Source organism: Coloeus monedula (genome assembly GCF_965178545.1).
Source record: "Coloeus monedula genome assembly, chromosome: 3".
Taxonomy (NCBI): Eukaryota; Metazoa; Chordata; class Aves; order Passeriformes; family Corvidae; genus Coloeus; species Coloeus monedula.
Genome location: NC_138783.1, coordinates 41,617,363 through 41,641,905, shown reverse-complemented (window position 1 = coordinate 41,641,905; position 24,543 = coordinate 41,617,363). Strand labels below are relative to the sequence as shown.

Here is a 24,543-nt window from a genome sequence, read left to right as displayed (position 1 = left end):
ACTTTCTTTCACTCACAGCATTAAAATCTACCCATTTCACTGACCCTTATGTACAGAGCCCTTAATGATAGAACATCTTTCTACAGTCTGCCATTACACTTGGCTTGCAAGTTAGGGTTGTGCCACTATAAAATTACATGGTGTGAACAGCCTGCTGGCATGTATGTACTCTATAAAAAATAAGTAAATAATCATATCTTCTAATTTCATATGTTTCTCCTCAGTTTAATCTCATATTACAAGACAAAGTTGAAAAGAAACAAGGCACATATAAATTCATAAAAATATTATGTAGAAACAAAAGAATCATGGGAAATGTCTTACTGCAATAGAGTCAAATTCTGTAGGGGTAAAAAAGACATTATAAGCCATAGAATAGGCCAGCTATACACAGGTCCAACAGGAAGAACCATCAATCACCATAAAAACAGTTGATCAAACATTAAACCAAATTTGCATCCTTAAGACCTCTAGTACTAACATGTGAACTTTGCTTTCGTGTAACAATGCCCAAAGATTTGGCTTGGCGGGCATCTACAGAATTGTTTTATGATCAGCTGCAGTTTTTGATTGGGCACACATGGTTCAGGGGCTTTTTGAAGCCTGGGGGCAGGTATGGCAAACCGTGGCAGAACTTTCCAAAAGCCCAATCCTGACCTTGCAATTAATGTACATGCCCTCAGAGTTTTAGGTCAGATATCCTAAGTGAAACTAGAATAGTAAGAAATGTTTATTTCTTCTGAGGAACTATGATAATGAGGCAAGGAATTAATTGTATTAATTCTACAAATAACTGGTGTCCTCAAGGGCATGATGTAATTGCTCTTTAAAGATCTGGCACTGTTGCCTATATTAAGTGGAGAAAAAGCCACCCTTGCTTGCTAAAAACATTCACATTATTGAAGTTATTACATTTTTTCCCCAGGATTTGGGAAGCTGTCATAATCCACAGTACAACAGGCACAAAAGCCAGTACAGGCTAATGTCCTGCTCTGACCTGGACAGAGAGCACATCCCTAGGGAAACACTGCTGCTTTTCCTGTACACAAGAGATGAACTTCAGCTAACTGTAAACTACAGAAAAACACCTGTATTTCAACTGTGTAAAGCATACTGGGTTTGCTTTTCTTTTCCTCCTTGTCATGGTACAGCCATGAATCTGTTACTAGTGTGATGGAGTCAAACTCCTTCATCCTCTGCAGAACAATAACTGACAACTACCTCCAGAGAAAGGCAGAGTAACAGCAGTCTGGGGCAAATTAATTCTGCCTTCAAAGGTGCTGCTCATTTGTAAGAAAGAAAAAAAGAAGATAAAACAAAAATAAACAAACACACACATCTTCCAAAAACATAGGCAAGTAGGGTAGTTTCCTCCTTCCATAAAAGTTTAAACTTGCATTATGTAAAAATGCAAACTTGATTTACAGTAAACTTCTGGGACACAGGATGAGGACTAGAGCGATTCTTCCTTCAACGCGCAATCTCCTGTTGTCACACATTAATAGAATGGATAATGAAAGATTAATATATACAAAAGCCTATTGTTCCTGACCTGTGATCAGCCATAGTCACCTGGCAGTGAAAATCGCCTCTGGAGAAAATGTAATGATGTCAATTAGATTTTAAAGGGCCAGGGTGCTGGGTGTGCCTCCAGGAGTGTTCCACTCCAGACCAGGTGCGTGTTTCCAGCCTCGTAACCATCTGCACTTGTTGCACTTGAGTTCACACCAGGATTAGCTGGGCGTGAGCCAACTGTGTCCCTTTCAGATGGTGCTGAGCATTCCACAGTGGATGCTCAGCCTGCTGGAACACACCTGAACTGGTCTGGGACATCCCCCTCCCACATGGGCACCAAGGCCTCAGCACTCGCTGTTTCACCCTCTACAGCCACTTAACTCCGTAGTACAGAGATAGACTTTGGTTTACTGAAATAGGGTTTGGTTAAGCAACCACTCAGGCTTGTGAGCAGCTGCATGAAAAACTTTTCTAAAGTCAGCAAGGCTTCTTTGTGACTCACTCCTCACCATCCCAGTGCTAACAGTCCTTATTTGGTTGTGCACTTTTTAATGGTTGGGTTGCTTTTCAGTGATGCCAAAGTCAAAACCCACCATGTTGGAAAACTCATTGTAACTTGTTTGTGGGACTGCAACTCTGCTCAAGGAAGGAAATTTTGGTGAAAGAAAACCTCAGTGGTATAAACAGGTTTACCAACAAAGTGATGGTATTGGCTTTTCACTCAGTTACTGGAAACCAGACAGGGTAATAGAAAAGGACCCGTCCCACACCTGGAGCACCTGCCTGAGCAGCAAACAGCTTCCAGACATGAATCAGTGCTGGGAATCAGGAATCATTTGAATAGACACAATAACATAATCACACCTGACAACTTCCAAGGAAATGGTGTACAAATTTTCTTACCTCTGTTCGCATACATCTGGTTTTAGTCGTTTGCAGTCCTCATGGCTGAATCTCAGCTCTAATACACATGAGATAAATCAAGCTTCTGCACTGGTCTTATATTGACTACATCCAAATTCAGTCTCACACCTTCTATACTAGAGCAGAACACCGTGGAGGTAAGCCTGCAATTCCCCTGGAATTGCTTTACTGCATGTCAATTTACAACGAAATCTTCTATCAACTTTTGGTATTTCAGCGCCACTGAATTTTTGTATAAATGTAGGATTTTGCAAATCAGCCTAAATGCAAACTTTTGGTTGATGTGTCATTTATACTCCCAGCACTTTTTCCAAAGACCTGTACAAGCCCATGAGGCTCAGTGCAGGTCAAGTCCAGCTGTGTCTATCCTGTCTTTCAAACCCTGGTCTCCATAATCACCAAAGCTCAAACTTACCATGCTGACCCAGCATGTATAGACCCTTGCAGATCATCAGGATGAGTCAGAAAGAGCTTCAGACTTTGACTTCTCAGTTTGGGTTACAGTCAGTGCAGACAGACCGAGTCCAGCATGCCTCCCATGCTGTCACAGCTTCTCTGCCTGTCCTTGCAGCACCACTACATGGTCAGTCTGTTTTACGTGGGACTCTGCTGCTCATTCACAGGGTTTTGCTGCAGGATTACAGGCAGTCTGAGTTTGTCTTAGTCCAAATGCTGTTAGGGGTTTCCTGCAAGAAATAATGTGGTTTTGCCAAGACAAGATGTATGCAGTGTTCTAGTTTACATTTTGTTTCAGTCATTTAAAGACAGTGTTGAGACAGACGTACAAATGGATGTGGACAGCCAGCTACAAAAAACAAGTTCACAAATGAAAGCTGACTGTGGGAGGTTATGTAAGTTTTCCTACCCAGTAGGGTTTTGAATGACGCTGCAGTGAGATGCAGCTGACTGACCTCTGGCCCTCTTCCCTTCCCCATGTCCCATGCATTGCTTATGGAAGACAGAAAGACTGCATACAACTAAACGTTATTGCTTCTATTTAAATTGAATAAATTCAATTATTATGTTCCCATTTCTAAGAGATCCACATCTATTAGCTAGAGGAAACAGACTTTATCACTGACCAAAGGACCAGAAAAATTAAAGAATTGAGGGTATCTGAAGGTCACGCAGGTAGATAACATTCACAGGAAAGCCATTTCCCTTGTGGTTTGTTGCTCAAGATCATTATTGTAAAATAATCTCTGTATTATATCTATATTTGCATCTTTTTCCCACCCGATGTCCCAATTTACCTGCTGTAAATACAAATTAGAGAAACAATGCAAAGCAATTCTAGACACTGAGAAGATGATAAATCCACAAGTTGAGATGTGTTAAGTTTGATTGCTTAATTATTAGTGACATAGATGTGCTAGTTGTCATCACATTGTTTGTGCTGAATCTGAACATCTAATCCCTTCCTCGGGCCTTTCCTTCCCTAAAGCAGTGGGATCTTGCTGAGAAATAGCTCAGTGCAGCTTGATCCAGCCAAACAGGAGAGAAGAACTGGCTTGTCTTTCTCCCGAGACAAGCTGACGCACTGCCGAGGGGCCCTGGCACGACCCCGGTGCCCAGGCAGGAATGACTGGAGGGTTTTACCGTCACACAGCCTGCAAAAACGATATGTAGCCCTGTATCACAGGTGCCAAGGTACTTCTTTGAAGAGAGCCCCTCAGGGGTAAAATCTGTGGAAATGGACCACAGAAGCCAGGAAGGTTCTGAATCAGACTGCTCCTCGTGGGACTTAGCCTCGGAAATTGCAATGCAAAAAACACCATTTTACTCTGCAAAACTATTTGCCGTGTTTGAATTTTATTTTTAGTTAGTCAAATTGAATACCCAGATAACAGAACAAAACCAATCATGTGTTCTGCAGATCCTAAGAAAACAGGTTTATCCTGTTTGGTAGGACTTTAAATACAATATTGCATAATTCACAAATGACCCAAACAAGACATTCCTCAGAAATTTTTGGCAATTCTTTTTTGCTTGATATTCACTGTTGTGGGTAAACAACAGCCAACAGCTAATCACCCATACAGCCACTTACTCAGTCCCCATGCACAGTGGGAGAGATTAGGAAGAGCAGGCAGTTTAATAAATGAAAGGACTGGGTGGAGTTGGAGGGAAGTGTTGCACAGGCTCACCACCTGCTGCAAACAGAATGATGTCCAACCAAATTCTAGGCAATAACTGCCTTGGAAGACAACCCTCACCCCACCTCCTTCTTCTTCTGCTAGCCCAGTTTTATTGCTGAGCATGACATTATATCATATGGAATATTCCTTTGGAGAATTCAGGTGAATTGTGCTGGATGTGTCCCTTCCCAGCTGCTTTCCCACCCAGCCTCTTCCATATACTATGAGAGCAAAGTGTGAGCAGAGAAAGTCTTCACACTGTGGGAACACTGTTCACCAATACCCAAAGCATGGAGGTGTTATCAACAACTGGTTAAGCCACAAATCCAAATGCAGCACCATACAGACTGCTATGAATAAATCTAGTCCATCCCAGATAGATCTATAACACTCACAAAGATATTTGATCAGCTCTCGACTTGTATGAACTCTGTTGTCTGCATTCAGATTGGACAGAATTCAGCTGAGCCTTCTGCCCAAGTCAAATGACCAAGACAGAATGATCATTAACTACTGAATCATTCAGTTCTACTTCACTTTTTCATCCTCATCTTGCCCAAAGGAAGCTCTGGTATTACTTCTTACAGAAGTATTTTTCTCTAGAACTCGAAAGGTCTGGTTTCTGTTAATGAGTTCCACATAAGACAGTTTCATGAAGCATCCTTGATCACAGCAGGGTTACTCTCCTCAAAAATGTCACAGTGTAAACTTTTTCATGGCAATGTTGTGAGTTTTCTTAACAGAATTTACAACATGGAATACTTTCATCTTCACCATGTGGCTACAGCAACTTTTATTGTTAAATGTCTCTGCAGTGTTACTTCTGATCTCCTTGATCTTTGTCTACACAGGCCATATTCTCCACAATAGGCACAGGTTCTCTGCTGAATATGAGATATATGACTATGATTTTTGTGCAGGAAATTTTTTTCCTAACCCGTAATATTTTTTACCATTCAAGATGAAGAAAAAAACAATAAAGTCTGCAAAATTCACACAGCTAAATCTAAAGAAACACAATCTGTTCCTTTTTGATATTGATCTTATTAGAATTAGATTGATTCGTGCTGATTTTGAGACCAAATAAATTAAAATGCTTTTCACTGAATTTTTTTTTTTTTATTTCAATTCAAGCCTAATGTTCTTCAAAATCTTCTCTCTTTTTTGGGAAGAAAAAAAGAAAAAAAAGAGACCAGAGTTGGCAAACTTCCAGCAGAAAATTAAATGCAACATATAGCTTGTCTTTTTTCATCACGCTCGTATGTTTAAAGTCTCCTTTTTTAGTTTTACTCATGGCACAGTAAAAGATATATGCAAGTTGCTCAAGAGTATATCAGTTCTGAAGCCCTCCAGATTCCTCTTGTGTCTGTGAGGAAATAACCAGTCCCACACACTGGAGTCATGGAGTTCAAAGTGTTTGAAACATATCCCCATCTCCTGCAACCTGGTCCAGATCCAACTCTACTACCACAGTCAGACATAAAGCTAGCTGCTGAGGAAGAAAAAGATGAACCTGCTCCTAGCAATAAAATATTCAGATTTTTTTCATCAAGCCTTAACATTTGGACATGGATAGATTTTCTGTAAGGTACAAAAACATACAGAAATGATCACAAGTTGGTAACTGGGCTGTTTTCAATACTAAGCAACAGCATCATTCCTTTAGAAACTGTTTCAGACATTGCTGTGTAGTACTCTCCTGCATAATTCAGCAATGTCAGGTAGAGATCATCTCTCTGAAATTCAATTCTCATCACATCAGTCAGAAGTGCATCAGAAATAAGCTAATTACCCACAAATGCTTCAATACATGTTCAGCTATACCCATAAAATCTGTCCTAGTGTGAGAAGTATCTATGTTCTTTCCTTAGTTATGCACCTTTCCTTTCAGATTAGAGGTAATATGGTCACAAAACTGTGCACCCTGAAGTAAAAATCATAAACCAGCCTGTGGACTGGTGTTTCCAGGCCTCAAAAACTATCCAGTGAAACTTAGTGGGGTGAAGCTGAGACCAGTGTTGGTATCAGGGAGCCAGGGAGGTTATGGCTGCCCTGCTCTGTCAGTGCTTCAATGCACCTCTATCACATTGCACTGGTACAGCCGGAGGTCTAAGATAGATCCATACTTGATAGGGAACGCTCCTCTCTTTTCCCTGAGAGCTTTCACCTGTTCTTGTAAGCAATGCCGAATTCTAGAGGGCACTTTTAAAGAGCTGTTTGCTGATCTCTGTAAAAACTGCAGAAGCCTCTTAAAGTTTACTGAACCGGGCAGTGCTGCTCACGCTCCCTAGGTAATGGCAGTGGTTTCAGTGAGACAGTGCTTGCATCCATCTCCTCCCTGCCTCTACATCGACTGGTACAGGCAGGCAGCCAAAGGGCTGTTGCAAAATGCTTTTGTGTATAAGGAACATGGGAAAAGCGCAGTGTGAAGTGATTACACAGTAACTGTACCGATAAAGTTACAGAAAGTGAACTTCCCTATGACCCTGTGGTTTCACTACTGGAATAATATGAAAAGAGCCAGAAAAGCTGGCTGCTAGCTGTGATGTGACATCAACAGGGAAGTTACAGGAAAGATTTGTTTAACATGCTTTTATTTACTTCTTAGAGCAGTGATGACATTACACTAACACCAAAAAGTGAGTCACACATGTAATTGCTGTTAGGAGCTATCAGGATCTATATAAGGGTTTTTAGCTCTGGTCTTGGGAGACAGAAGCTCAAACCCTTTCTGCTGCAGCAAGGCTCCTCAGCAAGATGGGTACCATGTACTACCTCCTGCTTTGTGCTGCCATCTTCCTACCTGAGGCTCCTGCTTTTCCAGTACAACTGAGACCAGAACCATGGACCAGCAGAGACCTTCAGAAAGTAAAGGTATGTTACATGGAGGAAACACAACTACATTATGAATAATCTGATTTTTGATTCAGTTTCTACATTCCTTTCCTATCTGTGTATATTATCCTTGTCTTACATTACCACAACAGTTTTGGCAGAGGTGATATAAAACAGTTTAAACTTGTTAAGTAGCTTAGACATCCTAAGACTAACTTTAAAAAGAGACCATGTTCCAACTGGTAAATAAAGGGGAACATGTAATTTTTAAAATATCTCAAAAATTTTACGTGTACTGTGTTTGAAGGCTGTAGATTTGAATGTTCAATAAATTGTGGTAACTTTAAAGGATTTCTTACTTCCAATGTTTCATTGCCATCACAATTCTTTTTATATATGCTGGTCTATACTACTGAGAGAGCAGAATTTGGTAAATTGAAATGGAAAGATACAACTAAAACTAGACATGACTGCAGGGTGTTGAAACAATTCAACTAAGCTTAAATGCAATTGCCAAAACACCACAGATACATGTATTAATTTTTATTTTTCCTCTCTTCTTCTAGGCATATCTTGATAAATTCTTTCCGATTTTTACAAAAACACAAAACCTAAGCATAGAAGAAAGGATCAAAGAAATGCAGAGGTTTTTCCACCTGACCATAACTGGAAAATTAGACACAGAAACAGAAAAAATAATGACACTTCCCAGATGTGGTTTGCCTGATGTAGCAGAATACCAAACATTTCCTGGAACTCCAAGATGGAAAAAGACACATTTAACTTACAAGTAAGTGATGTTTCAGGTTTTATGGAGAAGGGAATTGCTTTGTATTTAACTAGGTGGGTTTCCTTCACACCCTAAATAATATTAACGTGTTTTTCTTTGATGACAGGATTGTCACTTATACATCTGATCTACCCAGAAAGAAAGTGGATGATGCAATTAAAAGGGCCTTGATGGTATGGAGTGATGTGACTCCACTGCGCTTCCAAAGAGTCTACAGAGGGCAGGCAGACATTGTGATTGGATTTGCACGTCGTGGTGAGAATACATGTCATTTTTAGAATACAATGGTCCATATTTTACTCAAAGCATGTATTTTTATAGCCATAGCTTTAAGAAAGAAAAAAGTTTCGAATTAAATCAAAGTCTACATATATTTTATCTTCTTTATATCGTGTCACCAAATTTGTACGTTATGATTCAGTTTTACTTGTATAAAACCATTAGAAAAATCCTTTCAGAGTCACAGCTATGAAATGAAGGGAGAACTCAGCTCCAGAATGAGACACTTAAATTTAGATGTTCAAGGCTCTTTTTGCCTTGATAAATAGTGCAAACTACTGGTAAGAACTCTGTAGAGCAAATCAGCAGGTTCTGAAGATCCAGCCTCCACAGGCTGGATTCAGGCAGGTTAAGGCAGGTTTACTTAGGCCTAGATCTAGTCTGGTTCCCACACTAAACAGCCTTTGGCAGCTGGGTTGCATTATGTTTGGCCACAGAGATTGTCTTTTGGTTGATTTGCTTCTAGAAGGAATTGCATGCTTCAGCCCAAGATTGCACCAAGGTGCAGGCCAAAGCATGGTAAGTGGGCATGACCAGAAGAGTCATTTCAGAAGTCTGTCTGTGATCAGGAGTAGTCTATGGACTAGTAGGAGTAGTCTATGGACTTCAACTTGTGCCTGGCATCTACACTGACTTAGCTTAGACAAACTAAATGCCTTTAAGGTTATCTGACTTGTTCTCTAGATCCATTGGCCATGTTTACCATGATGCCTTTTCCTGGTCTTAAAATTAAGAGTCAAACACAGTTAGAAGGGAAAAAGAGGGATTTTACATGAGAAAATAATGGTATTTCTTTTAAGGATTCTTAGGTGCACACGTCGAGGTCACATGCACTGAAATGCACACCACAATGCACACCCACAAAAGATCTGGTATAACATTACAGGTCTTACTAATTAGCATATCTATCAAAGATTCCCCAATGAGAGGCCTGAATGAGTCTCCTTCCCCAAGGAACCTTCTACTGGAAGGTTTTATCTTAGTTTACAGAATGTGTTCTGGAGAGGACCTTGGGGTCTGGGGCACATTACTCTCTACCTACAAAGCTTCTAAAATGTTTCGTTTTCTAGCTGAACAAACAAGTCCAAGAATGCAGGCAAAAAGCACTAAGAATACAGAAGCTGTAAACAGGTATAACAGGGGTATAAAAGAAAAGGCAAAAAATCATCATGGCATCAACTAGAGCTCCATTGACTATAGGTGAAGATCAGACACTTGGCTTGCAAGCAGATGACTACAAGTGAACACCAAAATATCCAAAGCCTATATGTCACTGATAGGAAGAACATTATGTTGCCATAAAGAGGTGATTTCATGTCCCAGTCAAAGTGAGAAATGATCCTGAAAGCTGGAATGGGTTTTAACCCCATGTCACACACCGGATTTAGGTCTCTTCTGCCTGTGTTAGTCGTGCCCTAAGGACCATCCACATGGTCTGGGGGAAAGGACACAGGACAGCATCTGGGTTCCCAACTACTCGTCAATCAAGTCAGAGACTCACTATGAGGGAGGGGGAAATTTTCAAAGTTGGTACAACTCTGATCCAGCTCTTGCACTCGAGGTAGGAAACAGTAATATTTCACCTGCACTGTGATGGAAGTAGGTAATAGACCATACCTCAAGGCTGGGGATAAATGAACTTACCTCTTCAGAAACATGCTTATCTATTTCAAATCACTGTCTCACACTAAAATCAATGTGAGAATGTTGACAAGTAATATTGCCCAGCACTTTTCAAAATGGAAAGCATTCAGATGTTAACAACGTTGCCAAGCCTTAAGTATTTATTCTGAAATAATCCCTGATTGCTGCCTCAGAACCACGCTTCTGACAAAAACTCAGGAAAAAAGTATTCAGCTCTTTCCGAAACATGCAGCAGCACAAACTATCAAATACAAGATTTGAACTTAAGACATGAATTTGGAGAGTGTTCCCTAAGCCTCACTTCTCATTTTCACAACCTTGCTGCCATTGTAAGATTTTTTTTAAGGATTGGCAACCAGCAAAACTAGCACAAACCAGCAACATGCTTCAATTTGCTGAATTTAAATATGACAACTAATATCATCTGATGACATTGATTTATTTCAAATGCAGAGCATGGTGATGCATATCCTTTTGATGGAAGAGGTAACACGCTGGCCCATGCGTTTGCACCCGGAGAAGGGCTTGGTGGAGATGCTCATTTTGATGATGATGAAAAATGGTCAGATATCAATCAAGGTAAAGCTCACATGTGTATATGAAAGAGAAAGGCCAGTACTGTACATACTAGAAGAACACATCTACAGAAGTGCTTTCAATAATTCTTCATGCTTCAGTACCATTTCAGTATTAATATTTCTGTTCTTTTCAACTACCTTTTTAAGTATTTGTCCTTCATTGCCATGAACAGCTACATAATGCCTGTTCTGTCCATATTTAAAGCACATTTTGCAGGCTAAACAAGGACTATGAGCCCCTGGTTTCTATATAAATTTTGAAAAGGTAAATTGTCTTGCTTCCAGGTATAAGGTTGACTAAAAGCAGAGTCAGGAAGAGACTCTGGGTCTCTAGATGCATATGCAAGGAATCAGCAGGTTTTTAATAAAATATTATAGTTATAGAAGAAAGTTCTACAATAATGGATCAAAAGCCTAGGGTTTCATTCCAAGATGAATTGAAATATACAAATTTTCCTGCTGTTTCAATTCATTGTATTTTTAAAATAAATGCCATACCTTTAACATACATTTCTGTGCTTCTGTGTTGCAGATGTCAATTTGTTCCTTGTTGCTGCTCATGAATTTGGCCATTCTTTGGGACTTGCTCATTCAAATGTCCGTGGAGCTCTGATGTATCCTCTCTATTCATATCAGAACCCACAAACCTTCAGACTTCCGGAAGATGACAGGCGAGGAATTCAGAAGTTATATGGTAAACTCTCGAGGAAATTTGATTTTTCAAGACAAAACCTACTGGGGTACAGGTTTCACTCTCCCTGATTGCAAGGGCCTCATCGTATTACGAGAAAGAGAGGGAAGAAACTTGGGAAAAGCACACTCCTGCATACTCTGTCCCCTCACTATGTTTCCTGCAGCCTGTACCCACTGCAACCAAGAGGTGACAAACCAGCAGTGCACTGTCCTTACATACATCTGCATGCTGCCAAGCAAATCCTGTGGCCCTTGCTCTGTAAATGAGCTCTTTCAGTGAGTGGGGCTACTGGCAGGAAAGGAGAGCTACTGTGCCACTCACCAAGTTCAGTAAAGGCAGGAACTCCTCAGAAGCAGGGGAGCATAACTAAAATTGACCCCACAGAACAAAATTTGTCAGATTGCTTTTCTTTAGGCACCGCCTTCCTCAGGGCATGCTAGAGGAACACTAGGAATAAAGCATAGTTGTCTGCATTGTCAATTTTCAGTAGAGTCTCTCTTTTTGCTTCTTTTCCACAGGGAAAAAACCATCCAACTTTTGAAGGAAGTAGTTAATGAAGACCAAAGAATTCACATCTCATTGTTTTGTTGTTCCAAAACACTTTTAATCCTCTCGCTAAACAAGATGATAAACTCCTGGGCTGCACCTTCTCTCCCTGAATTTTTATACTGATTTATTTGCACTTTACACAGTTTCACCAAACAATAATAATAAAAAAAAGTATACTCTGTTTTCTAATGTTTTCTTTTTTTCTTCTGGCATTTCACTGGGGGATTAAATTACTCCTGCATGCATGATAAACAGTCAGACAAGTATCTTTGTGAATAGATTTATAGGCACCTAAAAAGCCTGTGTGCATTTACTGGTGTAAGAACGAACCCTGCTCCTGGCTTGCTTCCAGTTCCTATGCATGTCCTGGCACTTTGCAGTACTGACTCCTCAGAATCAGTGTGATTCCCGTACGGCTCACACATAGAGGAGGTCTCCACAGTGCTTCCATCAGTATGAGCTGGGATGTTTTCCCAAAGGCAAAAGCTTTTCATCATCACGTCCTCCCTGGCTTCCCACAGAAGCAAGTTGGAGAAGTAGTGGACTGGGATTCCCATTGTCCTCTGTGATACTCAAACACTCTTGGGTATTTTAAAATATTTAAAAAAAAACCATAAAAACAAAAACAAAAACCAACCAACCAAAAAACCAGTAAAAACCAAACTGCCCTCCCCCCCCCGGATTCTCCCAAGGATATTCAAAATGGTCAAAATTAGCAAGGTAGAAGGTGTATTTATTAATAGTTTCCGACAGATGGCTCCCTGCGCACAGAGATGCGGAGCACCAACACCAGCTCAGTGTCACAGCCAGCATCTTTATCGTCTCCTAAACCAGTGTTACCCGGTACAAGGAACGACCTTAACTCAGCCCCCAGAGGAGAGACAGCACAGCAGGGAACGTGGTGCTCACACAGTGCAACTCGGAGAACAAGCACAACAACTCTGAAAGCAAATAAATCAACATTGTGACCAGTGACTATTAAACTGATACAATGAATACTTATAACAAATTTGGTTTAACACGCTCTGGTCAGATCTGTTGTCTTAACCCTTCATGCCTCGCATTGGGTGCCAAAAAGGACTGACACTGTTTAACCCGGCAGGTAACTAAACACCACACTGCTGCTCACTCCCTCTGCCCTCCTCAGTGGGATGGGGGAGAGAAATGGGGGTAAAAAAGTAAAATTCGTGGGTGGAGACAAAGCTGGTTTAATAAGACAGAAAAGGAAGGGGAAATAACAAACAACAACAATAATAATAGTTAGAATATACAAAACAAATGATGCACAATGTAATTGCTCACAACCCGCTGACCAATGCTCAGACAGTGCCCAAGTAGAAGCCCCTGGACAGCTTTCCCCTTAGTTTATATATTAAGCATGACATCCTGCGGTATGGAATATCCCTCTGGCTAGTTTGGATCCCAGCTGGGTCTTTTTCCAGCTTCTTATGCCCCTCAGCCTTCTCACTGGTGGGGTGGGGTGAGAAGCTGAAAAGTCTACTTAATGTAAAGGCTGCTGAGCAACAACTAAAGCATCAGTGTCATTATCAACGTTATTTTGAAAACACTCCCATCTGTTACCAGCCATTTCCTCCACACAAAGCTCAAAGATGAAGTAGCTGGTGCTAAGTGGATATTATTCTGAGGGCACATTCTTGAGGTATGAGAAAAACTTGAAGCCCCAGAATGGAGGGTCAGATCCAATCTGTATTAAAGGCTATGAAGAATATGAAGAAGGGGTCTATGGACTGTGAGGATACTCGATCAACCTGGGTTGACCTGAGGGGTCCTGGAAAGATGCAATGTTGACAGAAAGTACCCTGCTCCCTTGGCCAAAGTCCTCACAGGGAACAAAGCACAAAACAGACAAGCCATGCTCTTTATCAAGCTCAAGTCACTTGCTAATGCTGCATAAAGAGAAAACAGACATAGAAGACAGGCTTCATGAGAGGAAAGGCTGTGCAGAAAGAGCCACTCCTAAGGACACGTGGAACAATCCATGCACAATGCTGGAGGAGGCACAAATGAAGGAGGTGACAAATGAAGCCAGGAGAACAAATGCTTGACTGAAAGTAGCAGATTTGTTATCTAGTGTACAATTAATATCCATATGAAGTGAGATGAATGGGATAAAACCCAGATGTGTATTCCTAGGAATACTGTCCTGAAAATGGGACACATCTGGGAGGCAGCTTCCTGTGACCACATGAGGTGACTGGCCTGCAGTAGGGCCAGCACAGGTGTCAGTGAGGCCCTTGTGTCTCGAAGGGTACCTCTCAAGAGAGGCAGAAGTGCCAAGTTAGCATCTCCATAGCAAGTGAAACAAAATAAAAGCCAGGAATTTTGTCCTCAGAGACAGCAAAGGTACCACTGATGAGGCTGCCAGCAGCATTTTACTTCTTGTTGAGCTTCTACTGCATTTCCATTCCTATACAGGATCTCCCCTCTGGGAAAAACTTCTGCCGCTGGCACACGTAACCCCTCTTAGAGGCGGGAGCTGTGCAGTATCTGTCTCCATCTAGCGGCACAGCTCGGCAAGCCGCACCCTGCTGTAAAGCGCGTCTTCCTCGTCGGCAAGCACGCAGCTGAGGAGGTACTGCAAGCACGCCATCGTTAGGGGAAATTAGGGACAAGATTCAGCAAGGGTGCTGCTACCTCTTCCTTCTCCACTTTATCTCACTGCATCCTGTGTCAGTTTTTACATAGTGCCTCTAAGCACCTTACGTTACTCACATAGCATCTTGTCCCTCCTTTTCCATACACAAGAAGAAATGGGTAATAACAACATTGTTTTGTTGGGGATTTGAATTTTTATTTGCTTTTACTACTGTTTTTTTAAATAAAGGTATACTTAAATGCATCTTTGCTGTTCCAGATAGTACAACGAGCAGAAAATGAATTCTCCAATGTGTTAACATTTCTTTTAACCATGCACATATAAAGGATAAGCTCTACTCCTGTTTTAAGAAAGTCAGAGTTACTATCTAGAAAAGCTATTATGGGAACTTACCCAGTCATTTAGGTACCCTGAGCCCACTGCATCAACACAGAGTGATATTCTGAGAGGGCAAAGTCAATACCTGCAATATCTGGTATTAACAGGGGAATAAGATTCCAGAAGAATAAAATTAATTATATCAGCAGCCTTAGCAATGCATATTAAAGCTGTCACACATAAAAAGTTCACAGATATGGGAAAGACCTGATGAGCTGCAAAAGTGTAAGTATGCCCTGTCCCAGTAATGTCCTCTTGACTTTTTCTTCACAGTGTTAACTGCAAATTTAGTTCCAAATCTTTAATCTTCAAATTTAAAGCATTTAAAGATGCCTTTTTCTTTCTTGTTTTTATAAAATTATATCTTCAACAAAACCTGCCTCAAACAGGATGCTCTTAATGGCATGAGTACGGTGTTTTCAGTTTCAGCAACGCCAATATGAAGTAGTTCCATTGACGTCAATGGAATTATTTTGGGTTTATCTATTAGAGTAAAAATGTTAGCAAAGGGCTAGAGAAAATATTCTCTGTTTTAACTATTTTTACAGCAGGAATCACCACAAGACAGAGAACTACAGATAATCACTGTTTGTTGAGGAAAAGTATTAGGGGGTGAAAATTGTTCATTTTCTGTCAGCCCTAAAAATAAAGTTTGCAGACAATAAAACAAGAATCATAGAGAAAAGCAGCAGGCTGCTCAGGTATATAGAAAAGTATGGAAGTCTATCCACATCAGGAAAACAGAAAACATTAGTGGTCTTCTACTTGGCCACGTAGAGCTGACAGAGCTGCTATACTGAGTGTAGTGAGAGAGTCAATATTTCTGGCATCACAAAAAGCAACACGCTCCCAATTAAATGTTGTGGAAGGTTTTAAATGAAGAAGGATGTACATTTTTACATAGCAAACAATTCAGTTGTGGAATTCATTAACACAGGGTATTCAATGACAGTGGTGACCTAAATTCATAAATGGAGTTTGGAGTTTAGATACATTTATGTAGCCTAACAGCTACTAAACATGAGGGCATGGTGGCAAATGCTGAACACCAAAGGAAGAATCCATCTAAATTTATCCAGTTGTGCTAACATTGCAGGACTTGCTGTAGGGAAAAGGAAGCACGTTGTCTACAAAGTCAGGATAAGGATTGCATCTAACATTTTAGTGACTGCCTCAACTAGAAGATCACGTGGATCTACTTATCTACCAAGAATTTAAGGTCTTGTCAGAATCACTGTCCCACCACCAAGGCACACCGCCCTATTCTAAAGGCCATAATGAGGCTGAAAGGGATCTGTGGTACTACTGCAGACTTTCTCTAGATGAAGTCTTGCCTCAAAGCAGAGATATCTAGGAGCAATGTAAGGTGGTGCCAGAAAACCAGTTTGCATTCAACACCAATCTACAAAGTTCAGGCATGAGCTACAGAATACAGTGTGAGTAGGAATACCCACAGGAACGCCAAAAGCATGGGAATGCCAAAAGCATTTTTCCATTCCCTTAACTGCTGTTTGTGCAAAAATTCAGAAGATAAAATTAAATCTCTAATGTTAAATATCTTTTCTTTTCAATTACAGGAGAGTGCCATGGTAGTGTTCCTGACTGCAGACAACTTTTGACAAGTGATTCACTCTGAGTTCAACCAGTACTCTGAGATCAATGGTCCCCCAACATAAAAGCAATTTGTTCATTACAAAAATGAGATTTGGAAAAGATGAAAACCAATGTTTTTGTCATTTGTGATTGGACATAGGATCAGGAACAGCCTGAACCTGTACTGTCTCATCTTTACTTGAAGGCAGTCATTCTCATTATAATCATAGTATTTATGACTAGCAGAGCCTTTCTCTCTCGTGATGATTACAACAACAACAACAACTCCTAGCAGTTAAGGATGAAATTGAAAAATATTGCAAAATACATTAAGAGACTGCCTAGTGTTACTTCAATGCTCCCAATGATGCTCTATTTTTAAATATTTGGGGGAATATGCAGTAAGAACTGACATTGCTTCAAAGTAGAGAAATATATAGTAATGGTGCTTTTGCTGCTGATTGGGCTTATCAGAAACATTTTTGCCTCAAAATTCTTTTAATATTTTCTAGGGGTTCCAAATATGGATGGAAGGAGCAGTAAAAGAGGTGGGAAATAATAATAATGTGCTGAAGAATTGTTTTAACTTTTTCTCTCTGCTTATATTATTTTCTTCATTCCTACCTCCAGTGCAAGAAATAGGAATGAGGATTGATTCTTTGCATAAAAAGATTTAAGCTTTTACCTCCTGGGAATGAAAAGTCAGGTAATAACTTGAACAGAAGTCAAAATGCTGGCACTACTCTAATATTGGCACAATATTCTTTTAAGTGTGCCTTAGCTTTGCAAATAAAACTCAACCACTTAGAGTTCTCCTTGAGATAATTTTCCAAACCATTAGGTGATTATCCAGTCCTGATGCAAAAAGACACAATTTTAATTTAGCAGTGAGTAGAATACTTTATGATAATGAGAAATATGATCAAAGAAGAAATCACTTCTCTTGCTCACATTCGCTGTGGCTATGAAGCAGAATGTTTGTATCATATCTTTATCAGGCTGCTTCCATAGTTCCAACATCTCAGGGTTCATACACATTGCAAATCACCATCAAGATGATGGACAAATAACAGTCAGTGCTTTCCAATGAGCTATTTGCTCCCACTATATGATGTGTACAGCACAGAAATGTGGGTATGGGACTCTTTGTACACACTCCATATATGTAAAGTGAGGAATGGGACCACCTGTTTGGAAGTGTCTGCCAACTATGCAGATCTAAGCTGCTTGCCAGGTCAGTTCAATCATTTTTCCATGTTCTCTCATACAACCTTTAGAAAAGCCCATGCAAATTCCACCCCCCCATTATATTGCCCGTCTTCATATTCTGGTTTAACACTGGGTTTCAACAAAAATGTGCTTAGGAATCCAGCATATCTATCACTTAAAGCACTAATCCTAACCTTTGCACACTGCCATCCTGAAATTTTTATTGCCCTGTTATCTCTTAGCTCTAATTTCTGTTGTAAACCTTTCAGTTGTTAGCTGTGTTTTCATTATGTTTACATGGTATCTAAAATTATTGGCCCTCAGTTCTGTTCGTTTGGCCTCCTTGTTATTACGGAAGAGGAAGCAGTAAAAAATAATATTCACCCATCTCCCACAAATTAATTACACGCTAGAAGTAGTATCTTGGCACTAGTTTATTTAGCAACCTAAAAAATCACCTAGAAAGAACTTTACTGTGAATACCCTGGAAGAACTTGACCAGACCAAACCCACTGTTTTTAAAAGGATCCTGTGTCTAGAGTATTTTTGTCAACCTGACTGACATTCCTCCAGACACCTGCAGCTTCTGAACTTCACATGTAAAATGTTGCCACTATTTCTATTTGAATAAAATATATTACAGTGCAATCTACTTATCCATTCTGAGAATATCAGTTTTTTCACATCTTCAATCCCATTTATCACTCAGGAGATCAAAGTTTTCTTTTACCCAGCAAACGATGCAAAGAACCTGCATAAAAGTAAACAGAAGTTCTATAAATCAAGGCTTAAAAGCCTCAATGCATTTTTTATTTCAAGCAGTAATTTAAAGAGTTGAAGCAGACACATCATCTGGTAATTTGTGCTAAGAGAGAGGTACAAACAGTGAAAGTTACCTTGTTCCCTGTTGGCACTTTATTTCTAGGCTATGTCTATAAAGCACAGAAAAAAGTACCATTTTTGTAATTACTTCAAATTTAATTTCAGGTATCAGATGATGTAAATTGTGCATTCAAAAGCTGATGTGCATCATTCACAGTCACAGATGCTTCAAAGTGTACCTTCTTTAGCATGGGCCACAATCTCTTCCATAATCACAGCCATAGACGCTTTGAGATATGTTGTGGTGGGGACTTGGCCATGGCCACAGGTGCTTCAGGGTGTCCTGCTCTTGAATGAATTCATCCACAGGTCACAGCCCCTTCAATTCGAGTTCCCACCAGAGTTCCAGCCTGTCCAGCACTGCAATACAGACAGCAGCGATGCCCCAGCCATCTGCCAGCCCAGACACATTTCCCTTGCTGTTATCAAACTGTTCCCAGGCTCAGCAGAGTCAGATGATAAGCAGCACAACATTACAGCAAGCAGCAAAAGTAAAAAGTAGCCATTAATGAGCACTGGGCTCCAATACACAGTCAGGCAAGCAAGCACAGGGGCCTGTCAATCAACAGCTAAATAGCAAGAAGAGCTATGAATTCAAGCCACTGAATTTCATTTCATTTCCAATGAAATCTGTCATTATCTCAAACCCTTCAAACTCCCCAATAGGTGCCAAAAAGGATTGTTGTCATTTAACCTCAGGATTCCCAGGAATTTGTGTCAGCAAATGACTTAAATTAAAAAATGAGATTAAGAGAAGATGGATGTACAGGCAATCACAGTGAGAAGTTCAGATATTGGGAAAAGCTATCTCAAAGTACCAAGAATTACTGATGGAAAACAGTCTCTTGTGATACTGGTTTTTGCCTTCTTGAGTTCTGCAGCACATTTTTTCAGTTCAGGACCAAAGTCTGATATTTCACCTTCGTTGGTTCAGGAGAATGTGTTGTCCAGCTACTTTGTGTCATTGTTCCAGTATTGGTCCATGTGTGCCAATATTGTTGTGCTCACAACAAGCAGTGCATCAAAACCCCAAATGAGTTTGCAGCTCACAAACTGTTAATTCCCCTAAAGGTGACCCAGTGCACCAAACAAAATGATGGCATGGCCAAACTAATTCCAGTATAAATATTTCATCTTACTATTAGGGCAGATTTGAGCAGAAACAGAAGCAGAATCCTCTGGAATCTAAAACATTCACAAAACGAAGACTCACATTCCAGCATACTGCAGCAGTGACCTAGTTTGCATGCCTTTTCATAGCAGCAACAGACATATCTGCAGTCTTTGCTTAAAAGTCATCAGTCATAATTACTATCTGGAAATAGGATCAGTTAAAGTGGATGAAAGCGTTTTAAGACCATCAATAGTGAGAGCATGGAACTCTATGACAGACATAATTTACCGATTTTTCAGCTGCTAAGCCGCAAACAGTATTTCCGGCCTTCAGAAAGAGTTTGGTTTGTGTTTTATACATCAGGACTGATTCACCTGTCTCAACTGTTTTTCCTCAACAGAAATAAGAACAAAAAACAACATATATGCAACCTACTAGAAAATCCATCTTATTTCAGGATACTCAATAACATTAAAATTTTAAAAATTAGGAAAAAAAGGAATAAAACTTGGCAGCCCTGTCACTGAAGTAGACTGCTCAATGCTGCCTTCCTTGCAATGCACTGTCACAGAGTACTAAGTTCTGAATGAACACAGTCTAATGTTAAGAATTCTTTGCAGCTGATCTAGAAAGCTTGGCTATTTAAAAATAAAAACAATTACATCTTATACTAATCAACAAACACTTTTAAAAGAAGCAAAAAGATTGCAAAGCAAGCTTATTAGATAGGACTCTGAACAATGTATTGGTCGTACAAAAAAATTATATAGGGATTGTTTTCAAACAGAAAAAGAGAAGTTTGAACAGTAGAGACAGGGATGGTAATGAAGATCAGAAAAAGCCAGGCTTGGCAGACAAAACCTCATCTTGGGAATTTTTGAGTGCTTTAACTGTGGAGTTTTAATGTAGCTGTTTTTTAAAAGAAATTTTGTATGTTTCTGGGCCTTCCATCAGCCCTGGCTCCCCCAGTGCTGAGGTGGCCATGTCACAGTGGGCAGAATGTTGGTAGTGGCTGTGACAAGGGCCAACATCCTTGAGTCAGTGGGATGAGGCAGGAGACCGAGTTCAGCCTGTGGCACATGGACTCCATGCAGACCTCAGGATGGGGTCATTTCATTTCAAGTCCACAGCTGGGATGCTCTCTTCTCTGTTTCTGTAAATTTTCACCGAAGGCTGTTAAAGGAAAACATTTCACCATCTTACATTTTTTTCTCCTAGAAAACACTCACTGGGCATGGAATTCCCTATAGATTCATCTGAAGATGAATATGGCTGCTATTCTGGATTTATTAATAGCAGTATTACCACATAGTGCATGAAATCCAGGGCAGACTTTATTAAATAGTTAAATAGCTTTCCTCCAATATTTCATTATATAGATTTTAATCCTCCTCCAATTCTCAGAAACTCATAAATCTAAGTCAATGACAACAAGACAATACTGGTGCCTTATAAAAATATCTTGGTAACTTCCCAAAGTCATCGTACAACCTAAATTTTGACAAAGCATGTAAGATAATTTTTTATGATTCAGGTGTCTCTGCAGTAGATTATGTCCTGAGAGCTGGCAAAGCACTCTTTTAATTCCTTCTTAGTTGAATCTTATTTGGCATCTTTCTTTGATTATTTTAATTTTTATTTGAATAAAAAGAATAACATCAATATTTGAATAAGAGAGGCTGCTAATCAGATAATACAATGCAACTAATGCACAGGAAGAGAATACTGTCTAGAGGAGACTCATAGACTTACACTGGGAATTTAAACATCTATGGTATTCTTTCCTTGCCCTCTGCTATGATTTTTGAAGGCACACTTCTCCCAGAAATGTCAATGCATAGAAAAGAAGTGCATAAAAGTCATGTTTCTCAAAGCCTAGTGTGACATCTTCATGTTACTCAAAGTGTTGAGAAAAGAGATGAAACACGGACTGTTGTAAAAAGATCTGTCAGATAAATATTAGTCATGTTTCCAAACCACACTCTGAAATAGTTTTTTACTTGTTTAGTTGCAAGGCCATGCCAACTTGTGAGATGACACATACTACAGCTCCTAGTAAGCTTAAGCTAACAAATGCACCACACCTAATCAGACTGGCTTCGGGATTTTTGTTATTAGGATCAATGCAAATAGAGGCCAGAAGCAGTAGCAGGGAGACTTTGTCATATTCAACTAAGAGCATCTATCCCAAAGCAAAGAGTTTATCTGGCCACTCTGTCAGTGCAGTGCACCCATTTGCATTATCCAGTTCCTCTGGACTCTGACAACATCAGCCAAAGCTGCTTGCCCCACTTCTTTTTAAATAACATCATCATTTAATATTACTTTTTTAGTAGTTATTATAGTAATAAGTATTCTTAGTATATCTACTGTTTCCTCAACCTATGTGTTTGCTCAAGAAATGAAAAGTAGAAATCCTCCCCAACCCAATATCAACACAATAGTCAGCTGGGGGAAAAAGGACAATTATTGTTTTCCAGAATATACTAGAAACAGAAATATAAAGAAAGAATATTTTTTATTGAATTGTCGAATTGTCTTCTGCAGACTCTTCTAGTCCCTATTTGAAAGCTTTTTTTTCTTTTTTTTTAACTCAGTAAATGGCCTTGATGTCATTAATTCTCTAGTAGGTTTACAGTGAGGCCAGATTAGTTTCTCTGGAACCAGCATCTCTTCAAATGGAAGTTTTATTTGGAATCTTACTGAACTCTGGAACTTTTTTTTTCACAAAAATTAACACAGCAATATCTTCGTAACAGGCACGGATGAATGCGTAATGGAAACAAGGAGGGCACTAGGATCCTCCTCCTTCCCAAACACAAGAGAAGAAGAAACCAAAAAATTTTTAAAAGTCAGTGAGCACAAGCCAGCCCCAGCCCCAGTACAATACAAGAGAGCTAAATACTCCTTGCAACAGCAGCAGTCATGCATGACCTGCAAAGGCCAGAATTAGGGCTCAGGCTTCTTTGAGCTGATGAAACTCAAATAATGCAAGGCCAAACCAACAGATTGGTAAGAAAGTCAGGATAGTTGTAGCAATGGACACCGTAAGGTGCTGAGGCTTCATGTGGGCACTGATTCTTAACAAAATATGGCTCATCCCGGTTGTGTCAATACAATTGAGAACTTAATTCCTTACTTTAAAAAAAACAAATTGCATGAAGAAACCCAGGTTTGCTAATGGCCTGGATTAAGGAGATTAACACTTTGGTCAACCTGTGTTCTTATCTCTCCTTTTACAAAGCTCAAGTGTTAACTTTGCATTTCGAAGAAGCAAGGATTAAAGCTGCCCTTGCTAGTATTTCAGCAAAACGTGTTGCATGTTCCTGTCTTTCCCTGACTGAAACACTTTGCTGTAAGATAGCACTGTTGCTCTAACTCTGATGAGTAAGATTATAAAAATTACATGAGATGTGAAGCAAGGTGTCATCTATTATGTTTGGAATAAGGCATTTTGGGGTGGAGAATAAAAACTAATTTAAAAGTGGGATCTGTAAGGCTGGGAGCGACTGCTCTGGTTGTAACCTAAATTAATGTTCCTTAAGAGAGTAAGACAGCTCATCAAGTATGTCAGTTAGGAGAGATGATGGATTACAGAAGTGAACTTCCATGGCACAACAATGGGTTACTAACTGACAAGATGTATAGAAAATGACAGGGCTCATAAAACTTTTAATGAGCAAATACCGAGTCCACAGTTTTGAACACTGACTGGAATTGGTACTTCGGGTTCCCAGGTTTGCCTTTGTAGGTCTTTCCTGAGGATCAGGTTTCACATGAATAAAAACATCTTTCCTTCTTCCAACTCAATGTTTCTGGTTTTTCATTGATCGTTCTTGTGTGTTAACCCTATGCTGGACCTGTTTTGTTTCACCTTCACCATCTCCCCAAAGCCATTTTAACTTCTCATGGATAAAAAGGATCTGAGATGTTTATGCTTAGGATCCATGAATTTTGACAATTCTGTTGTGAGGCTTTAATTTGCAGTCCTTGTGTGAATGTTCTAGCAGTTACACATCTACCTCAACAACATAAGAACAACTCTTGCAGCTCAAGGACATTCCTCTAGGAGGTCAGATTGTACCTTTGAAAGAACTGCCTTCAGGCAATTCCTGTCAGAGTGCTCTGGCAAGCCTTAACTGGCAATAACAAGCTTTGACCAACTTCACCTGTGACCTCCATCCATATGTCTATGCCCATTCATCCAGCAGCTCAATTTCAGCTCTTGCCTGAGCCTTCAGTCCCCACCTGAGCTGCAGCATAGCTGTGCCTGTCCCCAGCTGCCCTGATTTAGAGACTGGTTTTGCTAAAGGGACTCCAGACTGACAAAGGTGGTAGCAAGTCCCCTGGAATGATATTAGACTTACAACAGCCTTGTTTCTAAGCCCTCTCCTGCTGTTCTTTCCCAACTGGACTCCCTGGATCAGGCTCATCACCTTGTCCGAGGCTGCTGGTGGACCCAGTCTCTAGCACCACCCTGCCCTGCTCAGGTCCTGTGGAACTGCACCAGGTGAGCTCCTGTGGTTACCCTCAGCACCCATTCTTGCTGCTCCCTGACACTGGATGTCATACAAAATTGGGGGGGAAAAAATCCTCTCACCAATCTTTATGTGGGAATCTATATGGGAAATCATAATTTACACCATGTACCAAAAGTGCATGATTAGTCCTACTAAATTTTCCCAGAATGTTTCCTTCTCAGTGTAGGAACAACTTCCAGCCACCCCAATATTTTGCCAGAAATTTGCCTCCCAGAGAATAACAAACACCAAATGAAACAAGACCACACCAAAGTAATCAACAC

At 40.1% G+C, this 24,543-nt stretch overlaps 1 protein-coding gene across 1 annotated transcript; it reads left to right on the top strand.

Annotated features, from left to right (window-relative positions):
• Window positions 1–7,343: 7,343 nt before the first annotated feature.
• On the top strand, window positions 7,344–11,938 carry MMP7 (matrix metallopeptidase 7; the record flags this gene model as incomplete). The annotated part of the gene is made up of 6 exons (XM_082277807.1): window positions 7,344–7,451; window positions 7,979–8,202; window positions 8,309–8,457; window positions 10,579–10,704; window positions 11,236–11,397; window positions 11,916–11,938. The coding sequence occupies 6 exons, from the start codon at window positions 7,344–7,346 to the stop codon at window positions 11,936–11,938; spliced, it is 792 nt and encodes a 263-aa protein (XP_082133933.1).
• Window positions 11,939–24,543: the final 12,605 nt, after the last annotated feature.